The 19,394-nt window shown below is 41.7% G+C and overlaps 1 protein-coding gene across 7 annotated transcripts in view; it reads left to right on the plus strand.

Moving 5' to 3' along the window:
- Arhgef6 (Rac/Cdc42 guanine nucleotide exchange factor 6) overlaps positions 1–19,394 on the plus strand; it is a 121,113-nt gene that overhangs the window by 56,473 nt on the left and 45,246 nt on the right. For all 7 annotated transcript variants that reach the window (XM_050159691.1, XM_050159689.1, XM_050159690.1 and 4 more), the window contains 3 exons: positions 10,652–10,746; positions 15,140–15,235; positions 17,127–17,249. In XM_050159691.1, the coding sequence (XP_050015648.1) occupies positions 10,652–10,746; positions 15,140–15,235; positions 17,127–17,249 (314 nt within the window). The remainder of the gene's footprint in view (positions 1–10,651; positions 10,747–15,139; positions 15,236–17,126; positions 17,250–19,394) is intronic.

Below are 19,394 nucleotides of genomic sequence, written 5' to 3' on the forward strand. Positions count from 1 at the left end.
AGTTTCCTTTCAGGGGTGCAGAGGAGTATGACCGGGGGCGGGGCAGTGCTGTGGTGGACTTTTTCCTCCAGCAGGCTCCTTTTTCTTTTTCTTTATTTGACCAGGCATTGGGATTCAGGCTATGTGATAGAGGCAGTCCTTGAAGGGAGGATGAGGCTGTGAGATGGTTCATTATCAGACGTGTTCTTTGTAGAAAAAAAATGCACAAAAAGATGATGATTAGACGTTTCATTCCTTATTGAATTTGAGAGGAAAGGCATGATGCCACAGTTTGAGTTTTTAGTTCCAATACAGCCTCTAATCACAACCAAATAAACACTTTCAAAAGAAATGCTCTTTTATTTTTGAAAATTTTTTATATATTTTTATTTTATGAGTATCAGCGTTTTCCCTGTATGTATGTATGTGCACCACATGTGTGCCTGCAGAGGCTAGAAGAGAGCATCAAATCCTCTAGAATTGAAGTTGCAGATAGTTGTGAGCTGCCTTATGAATGCTGGGAACCAAATCTTGGTCCTCTGTAAGAGCAGCAAGTGCTATTAACCGCAAAACAATTTCTCCCAGTCCTTAGGTATATTCTTTTAATAAAGCAATAATCAGGAGTCTTGCCTCCTCCTCAATAGTTAATAAAATATAATACTCATAAATTCTAGGACATGCATCGCTATTTCTATGAATACAAAAGAAACACCAGGGCTGGGCATGAGTATAAATGATTACCTGGGGTACTATAGTGAGCACCGTCACAGCTGGGCAGAGAGATATGACGGACAAACTTGAGTTTCAAAAATCACACAACATGCCAGGAAGATTGAGCTCACAGGACTTAGATCAGTTTTTATAAGAGAAGCCTGTGTTTTGACTAGTTTAGGGTGTGTGTGTATGTGTGTGTGTTTCCACCTAGGATGTGTGGTGGATGGGAGCATCATGCCACTGTGTGCATGTGGAGGTAAGAGAACAACATTGTGAAAGATGAGTCTGTGTTTTCTCTTTCCACCTTCACGTGGGTTCTAACTCTCTAGGATTATATGGCGAGTGCTTTCACTTGCTGAGCTGTTTTTTGACCTTTTAAAACATGTGTTTGCTTTTATTTTGAGACAATGTCTAATGTAGCTGGAGTTCACCCCTGAATTTGGTATGTAGCTGAAGCTGTTCTAGAACTCCTGATTCTCCTGCCATCACCCACTCCCCAATTTCTGGGATTAAAGGTGTACATGCCTGACTTTATTTTCAATTTTTTAAGCCTCTATTTTTTACAAAATGACTGTATTCATTTAGTAGTGTGCAAAGGTTCCATTTTTTTCCCACATCAATGTCTTTAGCATTTTGTGTATCTGGTTCTCAAGCACACCAGGCAAGTGTGCTCTACCGCTGACTTACGTCTCCAGACCAATCTTTTGTCTTTTCAGCAATAACCAAGCTAATAGGTATGAGATGAAAGCCCTTTAATTTGTGTTTCCTTCATGATAGGTGGCATTGAATATTATATACTTACTGGTGACTTAGTGTTTTATTTTGAAAAATGTATATTCAGATTTCCTTTTGCTCATTTTAAAAATATAGGGTGGGCTGGGTGGTGGTGGCGGCACATGCCTTTAACACCAGCACTCAGGAAGCAGAGACAGGTGGATCTCTGAGTTCAAGACCAGCCTGATCTACAGAGTGAGTTTCAGGACAGCCAGAACTGTTACACAAAGAAACCAAAATACTGATAAAAGTATAGGGTTGTTGACAGGGGTTTCTGTTCTGCCTGGTCCTGCAGCCTTTAAGTCCCAAAGAATCACACAGAGGTCTACATTAATTATAAACTTATTGGCCCATTAGTTTAGGCTTCTTACTAACTCTTATAACTTATATTAGCCCATAATTCTTGTCTTTGTTAGCCATGTGACTTGGTACCTTCTTTGGCTGGGCAATCACATCTTGCTTGCTCTGTGTCTGGCTTCCTCTGTGTCTGGGTGGGTGACAACTGCAGACTGAATCTTCCCTCTTCTCAGAATTCCCGCTGCCCCGCCTATATTTCCTTCCTGGCTACTGGCCGATCAGTATTTATTTAAATTGAAAGTGACAGGGTACAGACCACTGTCCCATAGCATAGGGTGGTTTTCTTGGTTTTTTTTTTTTTTGTTTGCTAATGAGTTCTTTGCATTCCTTATATATTTTGGATATTAATTCCTTAGTAGGTAATAGTTTGAAAATATTTTCTTTCATTTTGTAGCTTGTGTCTTCATTCTGTTCATTGTTTCTTGTGTGTGTGTTGAATGTGTGTGTACATGCTCATATGTGTACATGTATGTGTGTGCATGTACATGTGGAGACAAAGAGTCAGTATTGTGTGCTTTACTCTTTGGTTTTATTTATTTTTGTTCAGACAGGGTCTCACTTTCTAGCTGGCCTGGGACTCAATACACAAAATTCACAGGATATGCCTCCTGGGTGCTGGAAATAAAAGTATGTGCTATCATGCCTGGCTTTCTACCTTGCCACCTTAGTTTTTAGATAAAAATGAACCTGGAGATCAACCTATTCAGATAAACTGACTAGACAGCAGGCCCTAGGGTCACCACTTCCTTATTCTTGCATGCAAACATTTTACCCACTAAAGCCATGTCTCCACCTCTTATTTCTTTTGCAGTATTGGTCTATTTTTTTGCATTTGTTTCTTGAGCTTTTAGTGTCATGTCCAAAAGAAGTTATCACCTAGATCAATGCAATGGAGATTTTCCTCTGTTCTTTTTTAGTAGGTTTGTAGTTTTGAGTTTTGCCTATAGGTATTTAATCCAGCTTGCTGATATTTGTGTATGGTGTGAAATATAGGTCCATTTTGATTCTTCTGCATGTGTGTATCCAGTGTTTCTAACAACATTTATTGAGTAAGCTGTCCTTTCTCCATTGTGTGTTCTTTGTCACTAATGCATTGGCTGTAAAAATGCATAAATGTGGATTAGGATTTTTATTGCATTTTATTTACTTATTCTATGTGTGTATGTGTGTACACATACACATGCACCACAGTGCACATGTGGAGGTCAGAGGACAACTTATAGGAATCAGTTCCTTTCTTCCACCATGTGGGTCCTGGAATCAAACACAGGTCATCAACTTTGGCAGCAAGCACCATAACCAGCTGAGCCATCTTGCTGGTCCCCTTGTTACCGTTAACTATTTGTTGCCCTTGTTTTGTGTTCTATTTTTCCTACATTTTCCTGTTTTATGTTGTTTTAATTGAGTATTTTATATGATCACATTTCTCTCTTTATATATATATACCAATTATATATATACACACACATACATATATGTGTGTGTTTTTAAATATTTCTTATTGTTTATTTACTTTGTTTTATGTGCACTGGTGTGAAGGTGTCAGATCCCCTGGAACTGGATCTTCAGATAGTTGTGAGCTGCCATGTGGGTTCTGGGAACCCCGGTCCTCTGGAAGAGCAGTCAGATCTCTTAACCGCTGAGCCATCTCTCCAGCCCCAATGTGTGTGTTTTTTCATTTGTTTTATGAGATAGAGTTTTGGCTGGACGCATTATGTAGAACAAAGTGGCCTTGAACTCAGGCCTCAACAACCAAAGTGCTGAATTACAGGTGTGTGCCACTCCACCTGGCTTCTGTTATATTAAAAACAATGTTTTTATAGTTGCCTTACAGTTTCCAATATAAATTCAAATCAAATCCAAGTTTATTTTCTATTTTGTAGTTGATTTATGAGAGTGATATGCAGTACAAGTGCTTGTACAGGTATGCAAGCATGTACTTGCATGTGTGTGTGCATGTGCGTGTACATGAATGTGTGCATGCATGCATGTGTGTGTGTGTATATATACAGAGACCAGGAGAGCTGTTATATGGTCTGTTCTATCGCTGGTTTTCTTAATCCCTTGGGACAGGGTTTCTTACTGAACCTGGAGCTAGGCTGGTGGCCAACAAACCTCAGTGATCCTCCTGTTTTTACCCCCACACAGTGTTGGCATTAGCAAGTGACCATGCCTGGCTTTTTTATGTGAGTGCCTGCATCTGATCAGGTCCTCATGCTTATGCAGTGAGCGCTCTTACCCAATGAGTCACCTCTTCGGTCTTCTCTTGTTTGTCTTCTTCCTCCTCTTCTTCTTATTGGTTGCTTTTTGTTTTGCTTTGCTTTTTTTGTTGTTTTGGTTTTTGAGATAAAACATGATGGTTAATTTTCATTGTTAACATGACTGGATTTAGACTCACCTAGGAGACAGATTTCTGGGTATGTCTGTGAGGATGTTTCTAAGAGGATTAACCAAGGAGAGAAGGCCCACTCAGAATGTTGATAATATGTCATCATGATCTGGGGTCCTGAACTGGATACAAAGGGGGAAAAGGAAGCAGACAGAATACCAGCATTACCTGTTCACTGCTTCTTGGTCTGCTGAGATGTGAGGATGAAGTAGTCTCAGCTCTACCTTACTGATGCTAAGGAGCTACCTGCTCTCAATGATGGGCTCTCCACCCTCAAACTGTGCGCCAAAACAAGACCTCTCTTCACCTGCTTCATGTCGGCTATCTGGTTACAGTGACCATGAGAAAAGTAACAAATATACAGGGTCTCACATAGCCTAGGCTGGCCTTGAACTCATTATGTAGTCAACGCTACTGTAGCATGAAAAATAAAAATCCAGAGATAGATATTGGGTTTCAACCCAAAAACCAGAAAAGCAAAGCAGCCAAGCCACTAGAGAAGTCTTGCCTCTACCAAGGCTGGGCGACTGCAAACTAAGCATCCTAAATAGACTAAGCAGCCTAGGCAGCCTAGGCAGACTAAGCAAACTAAGCAGCCAGAGCCACTCTCTCCTCCCATTTTCTATTCCCTCTAGTGCTGGGATTAAAGGTGTGTGACTCCCTGATAATGGCATTAAAGGTGTCAGCTACCACCACCTGGATTTGTTTCAACATTGATCTTGTGTAGCCCCAGGTGGCCTCAAACTCACAGAGATCCATCTGCCTCTGTCTCCCAAATCCTGGGATGAAAGGTGTGCACCACCACTGCCTGACTTCAGTGGTTTAGCCTTGTCCTTCTGATTTTAGGCAAGCTTTATCTATTAAAACATAACTGAGCTATCACTATAGGCTGCCCTTGAACTCCTGATCCTCCTGCAATTTCTGAAGTGCTACAATCGCAGGCATGTATCACCACACTGGGCTTCCCAGTTCATTTTCAAACAACAGTACACAAAGAAATATTCAATATTCACAGATAGTAAAAGTATCTTATGTTAATTAAGTAGTCCTTATTCTTCCCTCCCTTGTCTTATATTATTAATACCTTCCATTTCACTCACACATAAACATGCCTAAGTTGTATACAGGTGATACTCATGTAATCAAATGCATTATTTCCTTTGGTACTGGGGATAGAACCCAGAGCCCAACTTTGAATAATTTATTAGCTGTTGGTTGCTTGGTAATAGAAAATTCAAATTATTCTTTGCTACCACTTTCCCCCTATGAATATTCTTTTCTTCTTTATGTAAATCCAGGTTTCTTCCCTCCATTACTTTCCTTCCGGATATCCTTGCATAAGGGAGGAAACATTTGCTTGAGCTCACAGTAACAGAAGGTTAGTCCAAGGTTCTTGTCTCTGTTGACCTTGGGCCTGTGTAGAGTAAGGGCAGGAGAGGAGGCAGTTCACCTCACAATGGGCAAGATACAGAGGCTGAAGAATTTCTAGGACCATCTCTTGAAAATCAGGCCCCAAAGCTGATAATTTTCTTCAGGGTATTGTTGCAGTGTCTGAGAAAAGTCTTTGTATCTGCTTTACTTTTGAACAACAGTTTCGCTATACCCCTAGCTCCTATTGCTTATTCCTTCCTTTTTATTTTTTCTTTTTATTTATTTTTTATTATTACTTTATTAATACTAGGAATCAAAATTTCCACTTCCTCCCCCCTCCACTTCTCTCCTGCTCCCCCACTAACCTTCCCCCTCCCCCTCCAGTCCTAAGAGATGGCAAGGTACCCTGCCATGAGGGAAGTCCAAGGCCCTCCACCCTCCATCCAGGCTTAGGAAGGTATGCATCCAAAGAGACTAGGATCCCAAAAAGCCAGAACATGCAGTAGAGACAAATCCCAGTGCCATTATCATTGACTTCTCAGTCTGCCCCAATTGTCAGTCACATTCAGAGTCCAGTTTTAGCCCATGCTCATTCAGTCCCAGTCCAGATGGCCTTGGTGAGCTCCCATTAGGTCAGTCCCACCGTCTCAGTGGGTGGACCAACTCCTCGTGGTCCTGACTTCCTTGCTCATATTCTCCCTCCTTCTGCTCTTCAACTGGACCTTGGGAGCTCAGTCCAGTGCTCCAATGTGGGTCTCTGTCTCTATCTCCACCTGTCGCCGGATGAAGGTTCTCTGGTGATATTCGAGATAGTCATCAGTCTGACTACGGGACAAGGCCAGTTCAGGTTCCCTCTCCTCCACTGCCCAGCGGCCTAACTGGGGACATCCCTATGGACATCTGGGACCCGCTCTAGAGTCCAGCCTCTTGCCAACCCCAAAATGGCTCCCTTAATTAAGATATTTTCTTCCCTGCTCCTGTATCTGTCCTTCCATCCCTCTCCCCCAAGCTCTCCCCAACCCTCCCCTTCTCCCTTATCTCTCCCCTTCTACCCTTCTCCCACCCCACCCCATGCTCCCAACTTTTGCCTGGTAATCTTGTCTGCTTCCAATTTCCAGGAGGACTATCATTTCTATAGTTTGTTGCTAGCTCATTCCTTTCAATAAGAGACGTTGCCATTTTCAACCGGAAGCCTGACGTGATGCGCTGGGGAAAAGAGACTAGAGAGCAGGTGTTGAGTAATGTGCTGGAGATCTGTGGAGAGGGGTGCATTCTATTCTCCCATGATGGTGTTCTAGCCTTTGGGTGAGCCTGAGCTCCTGGCCTCTGCTCTTCATTAATGCTTCTCAGTGTCCATTCTTAGGTGAGACAGGATGGCTAGCGGGGCCTGGGGTTGGTCATTTCTCTTCTTCTCCATGACTCTTGACAGCAGGCTGGAATTTAGATGTTCTCTTTTCCGTGTCGCTTAGACTCTCACGTCAGTTAGATTATGATCTGGTAAAATCGTTTCTCCGAGGGCTGACACTGTTAGCAACTAAATGTCCCTCTGTTGTCTAGCTACCAGAATATGCTGGTATCATAATGCCTGCTTTCCTTTCCTCCTGCCTGAAAAATAAGGGCATTTCCTGTATTTTTACTGGGACAAAATTCACAAAAGTATAAACGTGTTTTCCCGGCACTGAGCCCCTTGAGTGGTCAACTTTGATTCCTCCATTGTAAGTGCCCAATGGTTTGCCAGTTACAGCTAAGGTTTGCTACTCTAGTCTTGCTTCCTGTGGGTCTTTGCTCCTGGAGCTTGCACTTCTCAGGGTCTGATTGTCTATCCACTCTTGTGGAATAGTTGTTTTCTATAATCTCATTCCTCACAGATTTCCCATTTTATCCCACTAATTATTTTAGAAGGGAGTAAGGACCTCCCAGCCCCTTGAATGCTAAATGAAAAATTAGAAATCACCCCTCCTTTAAAAAATATATTTATTCTTTGAGAATTTCCTTCATGCATACAACAAATTTTGACTACATTCACCACTACAATGCCTCCCTGCAAACTTTGCATTCTTTTTTTTAACCCATTGAGTCCAATTAACCCAGTAAGCACAGACGTTTTAAAGATGAAGTGCCTTTTTTAAATATAGGCATTTGCATCTATAATTAGTTTCTTGAAGCATCACTTTAATTAAAACCTATACGTTTTCACATTTTTTAAATAGAAGGTCTCACGTATTCCAGGTGGGCCTCAGACTTTCTGTACAGATGAGGATGATCCTCCTGCCTCTGCTTCCTGAGAATACTGGGATTATCAGTGTGAACCACCACACCCGGTTTGTATGGTGCCAGAGCTGCAGCCCAGGGCGCTGTGCCTGCTAGGACTCTGACAACCAAGCTCCAGATCCAGACTTTGTAGGCTGAACTTGCTTTCCATTCATCTCAAAGCAGTTTCTAGCAAGTGACCTTTATTGTAACTAGATTTTTTAAATAGGCAGCAGCAGCTCTGTTCCATCACTGGGCTAATTTCAGAGAGCAGCACTTCTTCTAGACCTCCGAATTTACATTTGGAAAGAATAGATTCTGAGCAATAGGGAAACTGAAAGCAGACAAAAGTGGCTGTCAGCAGGGCCTGTAGTTTAACCCTTTACTGCTCTCCTTCTTGGGGCACAGAGTCTTGCCCAGGCTAGCCTTAAACACACTGAGTACACAAGCTGGCCTCAGACCATCTTTCTGCCTCCTGCTTCCCGAGTGTTGGGATAACAGGCATGCACCTTTATGCTTAGCAAACTCTTAGCTTTGGAAACCCTCGTGTGGCCTTCTAACTCACTGATTCCCAACTAAGGTGGCATTGCCCTCCTGAGCACGTTTTTGATGGTCATAACTGAAGCATGGGATGGAGTACAGCTGGCATCTAATGGGTAGAGGTCGGGGTGCTGCTTAACTTCCCACAAGACATAGGACGTTCCTCTCCCCACAGAGCCTTCTGGTCTGAAAGTCCAATAGGACTATGGTTGGGAGCGATGCGTTCAGCCTCTTAAATTGGCCAGAGCGTTTGCCGCTTGCCCAGTACCTACTTGTGTAACATCTCACAGCCGCTTCACAGTGGTCCCTGTAATGTCACAATCTGAGATGAGGTAGGCTATGCCTTAAAACTGAGGCAGCCTGTAAGCCAGTAGCACAGTTGGGACTGCCATCTCCCAGTTCACCAGAAAGCCAGTGGCTCCTTGGACCCCTGCTGTCTTCCGCTACTCCACTTTTCATCATGATTAGTCTTGTGAGTACTGTCACTCCGTGGTATCCTAGAGGACTGTCGCCAGGACCGCCTCGGATACAGATATTCGGGTCTTTGATATAAAATGGTCCAGCATTTGCGCATGGCCTTTCTGCATCCTCCCCTTGAGATAATCTCTGCCTATGCTGCCTGCCTGTGTATGTGTGGCATGCGAATAATTGTTATATCATTAAATATGACTTGGGATTCTGGAAACTGAACCTAAGACCCCACACATGCCAGGGCGAGTGCTCTACGGCTGAGCTACACCTTCAGCTTTTTTTGTTGTCCCCCTCTATCTTGACAGTTGATCTGACTAAGTTGCTCAAACTTGCATCAGGCCGAAGGGAAGCTGGGATTAGAGCCTTATGTTATAGTATAGACGTTAAAGAATAATGGCAGGGGGAAGTCCATATATATTCAGTTCAGGTGACATTTTAAAACTATTTTCAATCCAAAATTAGCTGACTCCCGTGGAAGCTGAAGTCCTATAGAATGCAGTTAATGTGGAAGCCACAGACACGCAGTGTCCGCTGTGGGTTTCTTCCATTTTGGTAGATGACTGGGCTTCTCCTAGCCACAGGTTTCTCTCTGTCTTGTAGCTCCCCATTTAATGTCCCCATCTTCAGATATGGTGGAAGAAGTTCCCTATCTGTAAGCAGCAAAGCCATCGGTATAGGAAAGATTTTCCAATGAATTAGAAGATGTGAAAAACACAGCAAAATATTAACTTGGTCATATATAATTGGTTGGAATGAGGTTTTTGTTTTGTTTTGTTTTTGATTTTTCGAGACAGGGTTTCTTCATAGCTTTTGGTTCCTGTCCTGGAACTAGCTCTTGTAGACCAGGCTGGCCTCGAACTCACAGAGATCCACCTGCCTCTCCCTCCCAAGTGCTGGGATTAAAGGCGTGCGCCACCACTGCCCGGCTGGAATGAGGTTTTATCTGCTTCCAGAACAGGCTGGGAAATGGGAGATGGCCTTGCAACCTGTGGGGAAAGAGAACTTGTATATCATACACTGGTTGTTTCTATAGACTTTATGATTAGCTCAGTGTGGTGGGTTTCACTGGCAATGTACTTTCAGCACTGCAGAGGCTGAAGCGTGTTGATTATGGTGAATTTGAGGTCACTTTGGGCTCCTTAGTGAGTTCCAAGACATTGTGGACTAGAGTGAAACTTTGTCTCAAACCAAGAACAAAAAAGAATCTTGTGTTATTAGTAACAGATAATGACTGAATTGTTCTCATTAAATTCTTCACAGTACTGTCTCCTTTTCTATTTTAATTGTTCATATGAGCACCCTTTGTTTTTACTGAAAGACCAATTTAACCCTGCTTAAGAATGTACTATATATTATTATTTTGTTCCATAAACATCTTATCAGAAACAGTTCACAAATCAAATCCTTGATGTTTTGTGTCATAATTATCCTTGAATTCTCTTAGTCTTGAATGTTTTGCAATTTTATTATTCATATAATGGGAATAGTGAACCTTTGTTAGTTAACCTACCCTTTCTTCAATAAAATTATTTAAAGCAGTGCCATGCAAGTGGTAAGGCTTCTTTAGTTGTGAATAATTTTCAATAATTGTGTTCATATAAGTTATGTCATATAACTGGCTGCCAGATAATTATTAAAATATTTTTCTGGTGTGAACTAAAGTACATTTGTTTTTCATATTGGGACATTTAGCACCAGTCTAAGTAAACTGAGATGCTTGTTCTCTAGGAGTTTGAATAGAAAATCTAAATCTCTGACCTTGGACTTGCTTGACTGTTATGAGACCTTATTCTTGTGTCTCTACAGGTGTTACAGAACATCTTGGATACTGAAAAAGAATATGCCAAAGAACTTCAGTCGCTTCTGGTTACTTACCTAAGACCCTTGCAGTCTAATAACAAGTAAGACTCTTTAAACCCTTAGTAAAACACAGCAAGATAATGTCAGCACTTGGAGGAATTATTCCTAGGCCACTGAATAATTGATTTTGCCCTTTAAAAGAATCCCCACAGATCACAGGCTGCCAAGAACATGGTCAGGGCAATGGCAGTTATGCAAAACATAGCTTTTGGAGAGCTTGGCTTGTTTTCTGTGGAAGGAATGGACTTCTCTGAGATTCTGCCTATGATAATTTCTGTACTGGGTATTTTTGTCTCTTTTCCACTTAATATTTTTTAAACTTCAACACTTGGCACTAAATAATTATACATCCTTATAGGATGGAGTGTGATATTTCTGTACACCTCTACAATGTATAATATCAGGTCAGGGTAATTGGCAGATCCAGCAGCTACTGCGAAATATGCAATTACTTTTTGGCATCCCTAGAAACCCTACTGCGCTGTAGAACATTCAGAGGTTATACCTCATCCAGCTGTACCCTATACCCCTTAACTGTCCTTTCTGTATTTCACAATCCTCCTTAATCATCTCAAATTTTGGTAACTACTCTTCTACTCTCTGTTTCTGTAAAATATGATTTAAAAATATTTTTAGTTAAAGAATTTCCATGCAAGGGCATATTTTATATACTAAGCATAGTCCCAGCCTCCTTGCCCTCCTGTTTCTTGTCCTACTCCTTCTTATTAGTCTTCTTTGTCCCCCCACAAAATGTATCTATATAAAATAAATAAGAGGCAACACATGATATTTACCTAAGCCTGGCTTAGTTTGTTTAATATGATTTTTTCCAATTACATCCATTTTCTTGCAAATGCCATAACTTCATTCTTCTTTATAACTAAACCCTTTCTTGTACATACACAGCACATTTCCCCTGTGCATCCCTCCGGCACTAGACACCTGGGTTAATCCTGTTGCTCAGCTATCATGAGCAGGGCTGCAATATTAGACAACGGATCTGCTCACTAGTGCTGCAACATGAACCAACGTGCAGGTGCACGGGATCTGTCTTTCAGTTTCCGCACTTCCTGTGCATTTTAAAGGGATGGGTCCGGTCGTACATATAGAAAATGGATTCCTTGGAACTTTTATTTGGAAATCACATAAATTGGAAATTCTCATGCTAGCTCTGACTCTCAGTTGCCAAGCCGGACCTCTTTCCCATGCTCCCAAGGCGGAAAGAGTGTGGCATTTTGCAAATGTTTAGGAGAGCACAATTCCAGCCAGTATTTCATTCAGGCACATGGGAATGATAACGAGGTGGAAAGCATTCTGAAAGCAAAATGTGCAAAACTTACTAAACCGGAAATGGCTTTCGAAAGTATGAGCTGAAGATGGAGTTTTCATGAAAGCAAAATATATGTTAATACTCCGTAACCAAAGACACCATCAATTTAACCATTTATTGTTTATGCTTGTAGGGCTGATGGATTTAACTAATAATGACTGTCCCTCTTTGCTACTTTAGCTGTTTAAATTTCGCTAGTGATTGTAATCTGTAAGTAAAGTAGAAACTTTGGCTCACACAGTGGAAGACAAAATGCTCCCCTTGTACCTCAGGAAAAGTTGAATTTGTGGCCATTTGTCTGAACTAACAACTCCAGACTTAAATGACTTTAATATAGTTCACTATTTTCTCCTTTTTTTTCCTTTCCCAAATTATGTTGTTTAAGCAAAACGTCATGCTGAATTTTGATGTGACTATTCTCATGGCGCCGTGGGAAGCGTTCTTCATATGGAAGCGGTTTATATTCCCGTGTTTGGTTTTTATTATGTGAAATGTGAAGTGCTATGTGAATCAGAGTTTATAGAGTGATATAGGAACACAGCTCACTGCCCTTTCTAGTTTCCTGGGAGAACAGACCGTCTCCACTGAGTAGATAAGAAACTGCAGTCTGGACAGGCTCACTGCTTTGCCTGTCACACAGTCAACAAGTGACCAGACTGGCTCTACCATGTCTCCTGCCATGCACTATCTGAAATGTGCCTTCTGTTTTCTTGCTGGAACCCGCAGAAGAGGGGGCCATCAAGGAAGTCATCCTGAACGGGGGTGGGGGGATGGTCAGATTCCAAATGCCAAAGAAACAAACTGGCAACCCTGAACCAAGGAGAGAAGGAGTGAGACGGGGTCAGCCTTGCCCTCACCCTCAGCTTGATGTGCACGCTGAAGTCAGAGTGTTTCCACCAGTTCCGACTGTCTTCTCACCCCACAAGGATGTGAACAAGCCAGACTGTTTACTGTCTGATGGCTAAGAGGCTAGATACATTCTCGGGCAGGTTGCAAAAGTTCAGAGGCCCTGCTTGCTGGGGTTGTAACGGAAAAGTAGCCAGAGAAACTTACTGGCTGCCAGAGTCTCTTCAGACAACAGGGGGCGGGGGTTTCCAGTTCACAGTTCAAAAGGGCATACCAGCCCAGGGACTGGGAACTTGTCCCTTCTGAGGGTTACTGGGAATGTTTGCTGGGATCTTCCCTTTTGATTAGTCAGCAAAACTTCTTTGCAAATACTTTCCTAGGAATTAGCTACAATATGTCTATGCTTCTAAAATTTGTTTAGAGACTATATCTCTCATGTAGCTTAGGGCTAGCTTCAGGGTGAACATATGACCCTCTTAAATCTACCTCTCATGTGCTGTGATTTCAGGTGGGCCTTACCACATCTTTTTAGGATTGTATATATTTTTTAATTTAATTTTTATATTCATGAGGGTTTATTGCTAGGAACTGCTTGTTCATCCAGGCCACCCAGAACTGAAATAAGTACACAGAAATTGTATTAATTAAATCACTGCTTGACCCATTAGTTCTAGCTTCTTATTGGCTAACTCTTACATCTTAATTTAACCCATTTCTACTAATCTGTATATCAGCACGAGGTCATGGCTTACCAGCAAAGTTTCAGCACGTCTATCTCCAATGGCGGATCCATGGTGTCTCTCTCTCTCCCCGCCTTCCTTCTCCCAGCATTCAATCCAGTTTCCCCTCCCTCCCCACCTAAGTTCTTCCCTATCAACAGGCCAAGGCAGTTTCTTTATTCATTAACCAATAAAACTAACACACAGACAGAAGGCCCTCCCACACCAAGGGTTTCTTTTGTGAGTACTGTATTTTCACTGTTTCCACTCCTTCCGATACCACTTCCAATGCCTCCCTGTCTCTCTGAACCCACTCAGTGTTCCTCATATGTACATGTGTTTAGGACTGATAATTCATTTCTTTAAAAGCTTTATTTTTTTATTTTTAATTATGTGTGTGTCTGTGTGAGCATATGCCATGTGTGCACAGGTTCTGCAGGAAGCCAGAAGGGGGCATTAGACCCCTGGAGCTGGAATTACAGGCAGTTGTGAGCAACTTCAATGTGGGTGCTGGGAACTGAACTTGGATCCTGTGTAAGAGCATCAAGTGCTCTTAGCCTTTGAGCCCTCTCTGCAAGGCGGTCCCAGGATTATCTATTCTATAGGAGAGAGAATGCTAGTACATCCACCTCTTAAGTGAATCTTCAGACAAGTGCTTTTGGGAGTGTGTTTTCTGGAGTTAAAATGTTTGGTATAACCCTTTCTTTGCTATCCATTGCTCTTTGATGCTCAGTGGATTGCTCGCCACCTTCACTATGCCTGTCTCCTTGCCTGTACAATGACACTTGGCTGGTAAATGGCCATGGTGCTTAGCTCACAGAGCAACTGAAGCTCCCATTTGGAAAGCACTTGCTTGACTGTTGCATGCCTTGTGAGGGTTGCCTCCTGTTCTTAGCATCACTTACTGTTTGGGAAGGGCACAATGGATGGGAATGTTCCTCATGTAGATGCCCTGCACAAAATCATTCAGTTTGCCTCTGTTTGACTCCATTCCATCCAACAGATAACAATAACAAGATCCAGTTTTATTTTCTCCCCTCTATTCCCTTTCATGAAAAATGGTTTTAGTTGTTATTTGCGTGTTCTTATTTTAGAGAAAGCGAATTTTGGTACCTTCTCCTCTCTGTGATTGTTGAACATAATGTTTTAGTCACTCTCTTATCTTCTCTCTCTAGAAGAGATATATCACAGATTTTTAACTTATTCCCAATCATATTGTACTGCCATGTTTGTGCTTTAATATTTTAAGCACACATTGTTTTCCTCATGGCTTAACAACATACCTAAATGCCTCTGATGACCACCAGCTTTCTTTATGATCATTATTGTTATCTTAGAAAAGATAAAGCAAGGAAGGAAACTAAACGAGGGTGCCATAGAGTTGTCATAAGTTAAAAAAGCAGAAGACAAAAAAACAAGCATTTTGACTTTCATACTTGCCAGCTATCAGCAAGCTATCGGCCCACTGGGCTCCAACTAGATAGCTGACACATCTTTCCATTCTATTAACTGGAACATCATGTCCTTTTTTAAATTCAGCCTTAGTACTGTGGAGTTTACTTGTTTATTGGGAAACTTTGAAGAAGTATGCGCCTTCCAACAGACGCTCTGCCAAGCCTTGGAAGAATGTTCAAAGTAAGTAAGACAGTGATTTTGCTCTTTCCTTCTACACTTAAAAATTAATCGGTTTTTGAGACAGTGTGTCACATAGACCATACTGGCTTTGAACTCCCTATGTGGTAGAAGCTGACCTTGAACTTCTTCTGCTGCTTCCACCTTCACCTCCTAAGTATGGGGATTATAAGATTAAGTTGGGCACAAGGGCACTTGATGTTTATGTATTTGCTGCAATATCAACCCATTGTCCTAGAACAAAGTAAAAACATCAAGATGAACCACCATACAAGGACAGCGGTCATGTTTACTGTCAAAGCACCAGGTGCGTGCGAAGATTTCACATCTAGTAAACTGTTTCTGGATTTAATTTTAAATTGCACCATTTACTTTGTTTGTATGAGGGTTTGCCTTCATGTATGTACGTGTACCAGGTCAGAAGAGGGTTTTGGATCCCCTGGAGCTGGAGTTAGGTATGGTTATCTGCCACCATGTGTGCTGGCAACTGACCTCTGGTCCTCTACAAGAGCTGCAAGTATACTCAATCACTGAGCCATCTCTGCGGTGCCAATGATAGCAGCTTTGAAGCTGGTAACACATTTTTATTTTATGTGTTGAATATTACTTGGAAAAGTCATTTAAATCTTTCATTTCATATCTCCCTTTCTGGCTGCTTGGATTGAGGCCTTGTGTGTTCCAAGCAGGCTCTCTACTCCTGAACTACACCTCTGACCCCTACTTTGCCCACCCCAACCCCATGTCTTCAGTCCCAGCAGGGGCCAAAGTTCACTATGTAACCAAGGTGGGTTTGGAAGTTAGGGTCTTTCCACCTCTGCCTCTGACATTGTAATACTTACCACCATGTCCAATCTGTTTCTTTGTAGAACTCCTGGTATTGTATCTGTTGTGGGCTGACTTGAAACACATACACAATTGGACAAGGAAGGGTATAATATGTCCTGTGTGAACCACAGCATGATTTCTAAAAAGATTTTAGTTAATGTATATGGGTGCTTTTCCTGCAATCTATGTATGTGTGTGCACCATGTGCATGAAGTACTCTCAAAAACCAGAGAGGGAGCTAGATCCCCTGAGACTACAGACAGTCATGAGCCACCAGTGTGGGGGGATGCTGAGAACTGAGCTCAGGTCCTCTGGAATAGAAACCAGTGGTCTTCACCACTGAACAATCTCTCCAACCCCAACAGCATAGTTTTGGTGGCTATTTGATTGCTGAATTAGTAAACATTATATTACAAAGTTCACTGTAATGATCTTCTGACAAGCATATTTCTGGTATAAAATTGATTTTCCAGTATATCTTGGAAAAACTGATAGATTTCATCAGTCTATGGAAATTGGGGGATAACCTGTTTTCTGAACTTCATGGAGATGAAATTTGTCCAAGGGGTGTTACATTGTTCAATTCAGTTCTGTCTGTGTTTGAAGTTGGTGTGAATTTGAATATTCATAGTGTGTCCAGAGAAATTTGAATATAACCATCCTAGAAACAAAAAGAGTCCTATCTACTAATTCCAAGTGAGAATCTTATCCTGTACATTAGATTAATTTTAAATTTTATTTATTTAATATGCATTGGTGTTTTGCCTGCATATGTCTGTGCATCACATGCACGATTTAAAGATGCCTGTAAGACACCATGTGGGTGCTGGGAATTGAACCCGGGTCCTCTGGAGGGGCCATCTCTCCAGCCAGGTGGCTAGAATTTTAATCTGTGATCAAAACCTGCATATTCTAGGGACAAAGTGCTTCCGGTGGGCCTAAAAATAAACAAATACATAACCCCCGTGGCGATACATCAAAATATTTACCTGTTTCTAGGCTCAATTGCAAGTATCTTTACCTTCTGCTTCCCAGTTTGTATTCTGTACTTGACATGTTTTCCTTACAGGTTTCCAGAAAACCAGCACAAAGTAGGAGGCTGTCTACTGAACCTCATGCCTCATTTTAAATCGATGTACCTGGCTTACTGTGCAAATCACCCTTCAGCAGTCAACGTGCTCACTCAGCACAGGTAATGTCCTGGCTTTCCCCACGCTTGGTTGTTCTTCAGAAAGCCTTGCTCAGGAGGACTTCTGGGAATGTGTGGTGTCCAGTTCAACTCTCAATTATCTCTGTTCTATAGGACAAGACTGAATTTATTGTCCCATGGCTTGGTCATCCACTAATGCCACAAATAATTTATTGAGCACCCACTGTAGACAAGCTTGTAAATACCCCAGAGAGGATAAGTGGGGGTGATCAAGGGAGAGAGGGCCCACCTCTTGTGGGAGAGAAATATAGTTATCAAGTGAAACACCGTAGACATATATTGCAAGAGGTTTGTCAAAAAGATGCTGGAAACTTGGTATTATAATGAGTTAGGGGGTTAGGATTAGGGCTAGGGTAGAGGAAAAATCAGGAAAGACTTTGCTCAAGTAAAATTCCTTTTAACATTAATAGGTTCACCCTACATGTACCAAGCATTATTGTCTACGTTGTGATAAACATATGTTGATTGCATGTATTATCGAGCTACATTGTGACTTTTCCACATATGAGCATGTCTTGATTTGGTCATAGCCACTTTTTTCTCTTATTCTTGCCCCTTGAGTCATATATAGTCGGTTTACTCTATTCAGATTGATATTTGCTTTGTTTTGATTTCGGATCAGATCAGTGCATAGTCCAGGCTAGCATCAAATTCCTGGCAATCCTCTTCACCCTCTCAAATACACATACTATCTGGTATATCTTTAATTCTAGTTCCTGAATATGAGAAAAAAGGGCAATTTTTGTGTTTCGCATTAAACTTATTTCATTTAACATGTTGATCTTTGTTTCCATCTACTTCCTGTAAACAGCATTCGCTCCTTTATTATTATAGATAGATATAAAGATATATAGGTATAAGTAGATATATAGCTATAAAGGTACACACACACACACACACACACACACACCACATAAGCTGATTCCATTGCTTAGCTGTTACAATTAAGAGCCTCAATAAACACGAGTGTGTATAGTTCTGTTATATGCTGCCTTCGTTTCTTCCATGATGTACCAAGGGCTTATACAGCTGATAGTTTTGTTTTTAGTACTTTGAGGAACTTCTACTCTGTATAGTGGCTAGACTAAGGCATATTCCCATAAGCCATGCACAACACAGTTTCTTTTCCCTGTGTCTACCAACTTTGGTTGTTGCTTTCTTGATGAGAAGCATCTGACTCGGGGTGAGATGGAAAGCCCAGTACACTTCTGATTTCTATCTTCCTGATGATTGAATATTGAATTCTACCCCCCTCCCAAATTTGCCATTTGTGCTTCTCCTTTTGGAAAGTGTTTAGTTGGATGATTTGTCCATTTATTTATTGTCTTAGTTCTTCTTTGGCTAAATTTAATGACTATTTTTTGAAGAATTTTTTTTTCTTAGAGTTAAAAAAAAAATATCGGGGCCAGCAAGCTGTAAATCTTACCAGCTGCAGAGAGGAGGGAGTTGGAGAGAGGAGAGAGAGATCGCCATTTGAGCCAAGCCAGCATGGAGGCCAGCCATATGGCAGACAAGCAGACACATGGCAGGCAGGGAACATGGGAGTGAGAATAACTTGAGTACCGGCAAAAGTGGGCTCAGGATCTGGCCAGTATCAGAAAGGAAAAGGCAAAAAGGCAAAAGCACGAGTCGGGCAACCCCACAGCAATTGCACTTCTGAGTTTTGAGAACACTTCTTTGACATCCTGGAGAAGATTTCTCTCCCATTCTATGGGCTGTCTCTTTGTTCAGTTGTTTCTTTTGCAGTGAGGAAGGCTTTTTTTTTTTTAAAAAAAAAAAAAAAAGAAAAAGAAAAGAATCACATCTCCAGAGTGGCAAGTGCCGATTCTCGCTTGATTTCCGGCATACGGAGTCCTCAGAAAGGGCTTGCCTGTATTATCCTTCAGGGGTTCCTCCTCGCAGTTTCAAAGTTCTTCGTCTTACATTGGGATCTTTGACCAATTGTTGAATGTATTTTTGTGCAGGTGAGAGATGTGGAAGCAGTCCCATTTCTGACATGCTTTTACCCAGATTTCTCCAGGCTTTGTGTGTCACTGATCCTTCATGTTTTCTTCTACTAGCTATTTAATTACTGTCTCCTCCAAACCCTGCTGTTTCTGGGGTGCTGTGTGATACAAGTCTCAAGAG

The sequence above is a fragment of the Alexandromys fortis genome, unplaced genomic scaffold (genome assembly GCF_014885135.2).
Source record: "Alexandromys fortis isolate MF-2015 unplaced genomic scaffold, M_Fortis_MF-2015_v1.1 scaffold_95, whole genome shotgun sequence".
NCBI lineage: Eukaryota > Metazoa > Chordata > Mammalia > Rodentia > Cricetidae > Alexandromys > Alexandromys fortis.